This window comes from Cannabis sativa, chromosome 2 (assembly GCF_029168945.1).
Source record: "Cannabis sativa cultivar Pink pepper isolate KNU-18-1 chromosome 2, ASM2916894v1, whole genome shotgun sequence".
Taxonomy (NCBI): Eukaryota; Viridiplantae; Streptophyta; class Magnoliopsida; order Rosales; family Cannabaceae; genus Cannabis; species Cannabis sativa.
In genome coordinates, this window is record NC_083602.1 from 12,959,764 (window position 1) to 12,966,326 (window position 6,563).

General features: G+C 31.6%; 1 protein-coding gene across 5 annotated transcripts; it reads right to left on the reverse strand.

Moving 5' to 3' along the window:
• Positions 1-1,324: 1,324 nt before the first annotated feature.
• On the reverse strand, positions 1,325-5,781 carry LOC115708796 (uncharacterized). 5 transcript variants are annotated; one of them, XM_061110097.1, is made up of 8 exons: positions 5,604-5,781; positions 5,270-5,448; positions 4,483-4,581; positions 2,410-3,820; positions 2,155-2,328; positions 1,966-2,070; positions 1,724-1,895; positions 1,325-1,626 (listed from the first exon to the last, which is right to left on the reverse strand). In XM_061110097.1, the coding sequence occupies exons 4-8, from the start codon at positions 2,532-2,534 to the stop codon at positions 1,537-1,539; spliced, it is 666 nt and encodes a 221-aa protein (XP_060966080.1). In that variant the 5' UTR covers positions 2,535-3,820; positions 4,483-4,581; positions 5,270-5,448; positions 5,604-5,781; the 3' UTR covers positions 1,325-1,536. The 5 variants fall into 5 exon arrangements, with proteins under 5 accessions (XP_060966080.1, XP_060966081.1, XP_060966079.1 ...); XM_061110098.1 differs by lacking the exon at positions 4,483-4,581 and having other exon boundaries at positions 2,410-2,620; positions 3,738-3,820; positions 5,270-5,781; XM_061110096.1 differs by having other exon boundaries at positions 5,270-5,781.
• Positions 5,782-6,563: the final 782 nt, after the last annotated feature.

The following is a 6,563-nucleotide window of genomic DNA, read 5'->3' on the forward strand; positions in this document are numbered from 1 at the left end:
GCATTAAAATAGTGAAAAAATCAGTTTAAATTTCCTACAAAAGTGGCTGGCCCTATACAAGTGGATTTGGACCTCACTTTTTGCAATTTTGCAGTTTTATCTTTTCTACATCTGATTTTCTCAAAAACGCCAATTTTCTAATTCCACCATTTAAATGCCAATTCTAACTATTTAATAACTATAAATAATTATTAAATAATATTGTCATTTATCATATTTATTAATTGAACCATACAAAGTATCATAATTAACAAATATGCCCCTATAAACTCTTTCTTTACGATTTCGCCCTTACTTAGTGAAAAATTCACAAATAGGCATAGTCTAAATTGAGAATTATAATTGATTAATCAAAACCAATTATATGAGTCTTACAAGCAATATTATCTCAACTAGTGCGGGGACCATGGGTCTATATAACCGAGCTTCCAATAAGTAGATCAAGAATTTAGCACTAAAATTCACAACTTATTAATTCTTCGTTGAATCCACGCATAGAACTTAGAATTGCACTCTCAGTATATAGAATGCTCTATATGTTCCACCATATAGACACATCATTAGTTATCCATTGTTATAATCCTAATGTCATCAATGATCCTCTATATGAATGATCTACACTGTAAAGGGATTAGATTACCGTTACACCCTACAATGTATTTTATCCTTAAAACACTTGACCCCGTATAAATGATATTTCAGCTTATGTGAAATGAGTACTCCACCATTTATGTTCGTTTGGTCAAGCTCGAAGGAGATCATCCTTTGCTTACTATTCGCCAGATAGAAGCTATAGATTCCATGTTTATGCTAGCGCTCCCACTCAATTGGACTACCGTGTTCCCAAAATGTACGTATCACCCTGACCTAAAAGTAGGCTTACACTACTACAAAAAGGGGTATTTTCGTCGTTTTATAAGTGACATATAAAGATTTTGCGTCGGTCTACAGAACCGACGTGTAATCCGTAGACGTAAATAGTGTTTTATTTGCGTCGTTTTTAAAAAGACGCAAAATACAATTTTCGTCATTTGAAAACCGACGCTAAAAAATTACTTTTCTATTTTATTTTAAGCGTCGGTTAAAAAGTGACGCTAAATGTGTCATGACATTTTAAAACTGTCACAAAAAACTTATTCCGTCGGTTTAAAAATGTCATATCTATTACGAAAAAACTTTTTTTTTTTACCTATTGCGTCACTTATAAAATGAAGCACAAATATAAGTAAGGGAAAATTGCAAACTTTTCATGCAATTTTCCCCACCTGCATTATCAAATTTTAGAATAACTCTATATAATAGTAAATACATAACACAAAAAAAATTAAAATAACATTTTTAAAACTTATATTAAATTAGTAATCGATTCTATTAACTAATCACACAATACCAAAATTGTTAATAAAATCGATTCTAAAACTTAAATTCCATGTATATCGTAAACTAAATATAAACTAATAATATATGCGAAAGATAACAATAATCATAAAACTTGTTACTCATGTATTATATCAAAAGTGTAGTAACCTTAAGTACTTAATCTATAATCAATGGCTTCACAAATTCGGCAAACTCATCCCGTACGGCATTGATCTCCTCGTTACTATAGGGAGCGTCTAACTTGAACTGTAAAATAAAAGATCAAAAAACATTAATCAACATATTAAAAGTATATATAATTAAAATACAAACTAAATAGAGAAGAGTAGTTATTCATGTTTACATGATTTTTCAAAAAACTTGCAGGATTAACAACCGTCATGAAACTCTGAATAATCTTCATAACATAATAACCACATAGTACTCCATCAGGCTGCTGTCGACACGTGTATTGGTTGATTTTTACTGGACCCTTGTTTCGTATATTTTTTTCGATCCTGTACATGTCCACAGCACTAAACAAAAAAGAAATTAATTAATGAATTGATTTGTAACATAATCTAAATTTAAAAAATTATAACTTACTTTTGGATACATTTCATAATATCAGTTCGGATAAAGTCATTCGTCGAGTCAAGATATGCAACACTTTGAGTATTGGCATGAATCATAATTGTCAACCAGTTATCACTACACAACAAAACATGTTAATTCAGTCAACTCACTAATCGATCCATTAGTTTGTTACATTTATTAATATAAAAACATACTTACCCTGAATTCCACGGACATATCAACCATTGTTCAGGTTGCATACCCATCATTCGCTGACATAGATTCTCTGAACGTTGTTTGAGTTTACCAGCTTCAGTTGATACTGAAGCAGGATTATTAAATGCATATGTATTCCTCAACCCACCAAGATTAAGTGTGTGTTCTTGCAAATAACTAAATTAAAACAGATTATTAATAAACAGTTGTATATATAATTTTTAACTTAGATATTAACTTAGTTATTAACTATTATACCTGCACCAAAGAGACATAACAGTATTTCCAATCATATGGAGCTCGCACACATCTTCCACCTCGTCAGCGCTGATCCAACACTCTTGGCCTTCTCCTCCGAACACTTCCGGTTTAATATAGTACATCTTTGATTTCTTAGCAGGCCAATTCTTCACAATCTCTGAAAGTCCTGACAATATTTATGAAAAGGGGGACTACCCTAGCCCTTGATCTATCATAAGGGAGTAGTGTTATTAGGAGAGCCATAGCCATTGCATATATATTAATTTGATGATATATAAATGAATTTAAATATTTATGAAAAGGGGGACTACCCTAGCCCTTTCTTATAAAATCAATGAGAGACCCTTCTTTTTAAGTGTATGTTGGGACCTTAGTGGGATATCTCACATGGGGCCTATTCTTTTTTTTTTTCTTTTCAGTATATGCGGTTTGACCCAATTTTCTTTTTTTTTTTAGTAATAATAATAATAATTTTCTCAGATTTATTATTCTGTTCCTTGGCAATCAAGAGAAACAACAAGCTCCACCTCACATAATTAAGAAGCTTGTATCACAATATGAGTGTTATATTGCAAATGTAATGCCACAAAACAAAAGCTTTTTGTTTTTTCATTTTTGTACAAACGAGCATATCATCAAACACATGCAAGACATACTTAAATCCAAACACCCAATCTTTGAATTATGAAAAAACTAAACTTAAAAAGTTGAAAAAAAGATTTGAGCTTTCAAGTAAACAATGAAACAATTTCTTTACTCCCATGATGATCAACTTCACTAGAAAACAAGCTAAAACCAACTTCAGAATAGTCAAACTAAACAAAATTAAGTTCTGCAAAATTCATCATATTGCCTAAGTTCTTGAGAGAAATTCTGGAAACAAGGGAACAAAAGCCCTGCCTCTCCATACATTTCTCAAAGCCACTAGAAAATTTTATATATAAAAAAAGAACAAAGAACAATACTTTGTTCAAAACAGAAGAAGGACCACACTGAACAATAAGATTAATTTTAAATAATCGAATATGCAGACTTGCAAATCATGAACTAAGCTCTCACTTTAAGATATATAGAGATAATAAAATTGTTTTGACATTATATTCAAGATAAAGAGTATGGAAACAACAAAAGCAGATTTTTGGAAAGATCTCTACAATGAATGTCAGGAAGATAAGTTCAAGGTTATTAAATTTAATAAAGGTGAAAGGACTACAATTACAAACAAAGTCTTGTAAGCCTCAGAATTAACGTTGAAGCTTCTTAATATAAATGAAGGGGAAAAGAGTACAAACAAAGTACTGTAAATCTTAGAATTATATGTTTACCTGTATTGCTCTGATGATTGTTCCAGCAAAAGGAATAGAATCATAACTCACATGATTGAAATACAACTTTTTGAGCTATTTCCCTAGCAGCACGTTTCCAATATTAAGTATACATAAATATGAGTGGTACAATATATTGCAATCCAATTAAAGTTGTTTGAGGAAAATTAATTAAAAGAATCTAATGCATTGTATTTATCTGATTTACAAGGGAAATGAAAGCTAGCTAAACAGATTTCAATGACATGGTTTATATACATTTTACACTTGCCAAGCTCTTGGAGCTCAATTAAAAGAATTCCTTATAGCATTGCAGTTTGGTGTTTTTTTTTTCTTTTGAACAATGAATTGTAGTTTTGGTTCAATTAGTGGCAATTAAGACATTTTCCTAAATCACTTTTTCTTTTTTCATTTTCTTATAGATATACAACACTAACTGATAGCAATTGATCCCAAAAAATAAATTTATCCAACTTGCAGAAAATGAAATCACAACAGATTTTACCAATTGCAGATTATATAATAAAGTAGGTGAGAATATAGTGAGCAAATTCTTTCACCATTAATAACTAATCTATTGATTATAAGAAGGGACAACCATGTACAATTTGTTATCTGGAATAGAATCTATTTGTGGGTTTTCGATTAAACATAAAAGCAGATCAAATATAATTTAAACAAAATAGCTAAATGGGTACAATCAAGTTTTGCATTTTGACAGAATCAGTGACTAATTGGACCAAACCTGTTTCTTTGTTAGATGAGCTGAGAACTCCTTGTCTCTCAATTCTCTTCTTTCTATCCTTTTTTACTCTTTCCAGAAGCTCTTCATCATCATCAGCCTCTAGAATGGCGGCATTAGAATTGGAGACACAATTATTACCAGCCAACTTACTACCTATATAACTTTATAGCATAAAAAAAATATCCTATTTTCTTTTATTACTAACTATGGTTTGCAGGAATAAGTTATACGCAATTCTTCCACAAAATTTGTAAATACCAGCTCACAATTTTATTTTTTTGGCAAGGATTCCTTCTGTATTTGCAGAAGAAACTTAAACTCATCAGTGTTGGAAAGGATAACGAAGACCACCAAAGAAGTTGTAAGTAGGGTAAAATATTTTTTAATATGGTATGGTTTTGATGTTTTTCTTAGAGTTGCTAACCAAATTTTTTAATCTTTTTAGCTTTGGAATCTAAAGAAGAAGAATTTCTAACATTCAGAAAGCCCTAATTTTGGATTAAAAACTCTCAATCTAAATTTCTAACATTCAGAAAGCCCTAATTTTAGATTAAAAACTCTCAACAAAATGAGAAATTATCCATTGATGATGAAAATAGAGCATATATACCATGTTATTGTTATGTCAATTGTGTTCTCAGCATTTTCTCAGTATATCATTCCAATAAATAAGAACCCAAAAGGAAAATAAAATAAAGAGCCACTGTAACATATTTTCTCAGAATATATGAATGAATTCATATTTAGACATGTTACATATTATGTATCGAAATGTGGATAAACTAACCGTTGCAGCGATAAGAAAGACGAGTGTTGTCTTGTAAGGTAACCCCAGGAACAGTTTTTCCAGGCAATATAGATCCAGCTATTGCCAAGTAAACAAAAAATGCTGCTAGTATAGCAACCTGAGACCCTCGAGAGGTGAAAATGAAAGGGCAAATCGCAGTTCCATTGACACCTTTAGACCTTCGAAAAATGGTGTTTTGTGAATAAAAATCACACATAAAAATTAGGGGTTTTAAGTTGAAGAATTGGTTGATGGGATTAATTTTTAAAAATTAGCGTGTGTTATATATATACTAAATTGTATCCAAACACAAACACAGTAGAAGGGTTCTAACCTTATGTAGTGTAGCTGCAGAAACGTTCTCTGTTTCTTCAACCAACCAACGAAGGTTTGGGGTAAACACAAACACAGTAGAAGGGTTCTAACCTTAAGGAGGTTAGGGATTCTTTGGTTAGGTGAGAGAGATGTAAGGGTTAGGTTGAGGAGGAAGCAAGAGAGAAAGAGAGGGAAAAAGAGAGCTCGATCGAAATGAAATAAGTGTCATCTGTTTGGGGGTAAGTGAACAATAGGAGGATTAGCGTCGTTTTGTCACACTCACAATATCTTTACCGTCGGTTTTAAAAGGCCACATAAAGCATAAGTGAGGCTTTTAAAACGACGCTAATAATGAACGAATTTTTTTAATTTTTTGACTTTTACCGTCGGTTGGGTAATTAGTGACGGAGTAAGAACCGACGCAATTTATGTATTTTTTGTGACATTTTAAAAATGACGAATATATTCAATATGGTACTATTCACGTCGGTCAACGCGATGAACAGTCACGTTGACCGACGTGAATAGTGACTTTTGTAGTAGTGTTAACTAACAAATCAAAGAACACGAATAGCCTTTCAAGATTGAGCCTAATCATATCAGGATTAAGATCATTTGATCTAGGATCAACTAGGTGATATTGACTTGAATAGATATTACGGTAAGTTTAATAAATCTAAGCCAAAGTTCAATATCGGTCCCTTCCGATGCATACTCCATGCATCCAACCTGAGCTTTACTTTAACCAATGCTCTGGAAAGAACATAACACTTCTCCAAATGCAAGTAAACTCTGTTGTAGATTATCATATCAGTAAAACCCTATGTCTGATAAATCTAGGAAACTTTATTCACATAGTCATGTTTACTTTCCAATGTGTTGACGGCACAATAAACAGGATTAAGTATGTGAAAAGGGTTTCAGATGAATTTATACATTATGTACATATAATCATGAAATAAATCATGTGAACCATGCA

Coding starts and splice junctions, on each gene's coding strand:
- LOC115708796 (XM_061110097.1), bottom strand. CDS start 2,534: ATGTACTATATTAAACCGGAAGTGTTCGGAGGAGAAGGCCAAGAGTGT. Junction 1,896..1,965: donor ATTATGAAATGTATCCAAAA/GTAAGTTATAAT, acceptor TTTTTTGTTTAG/TGCTGTGGACATGTACAGGA. Junction 1,627..1,723: donor CAAGTTTTTTGAAAAATCAT/GTAAACATGAAT, acceptor TTTATTTTACAG/TTCAAGTTAGACGCTCCCTA.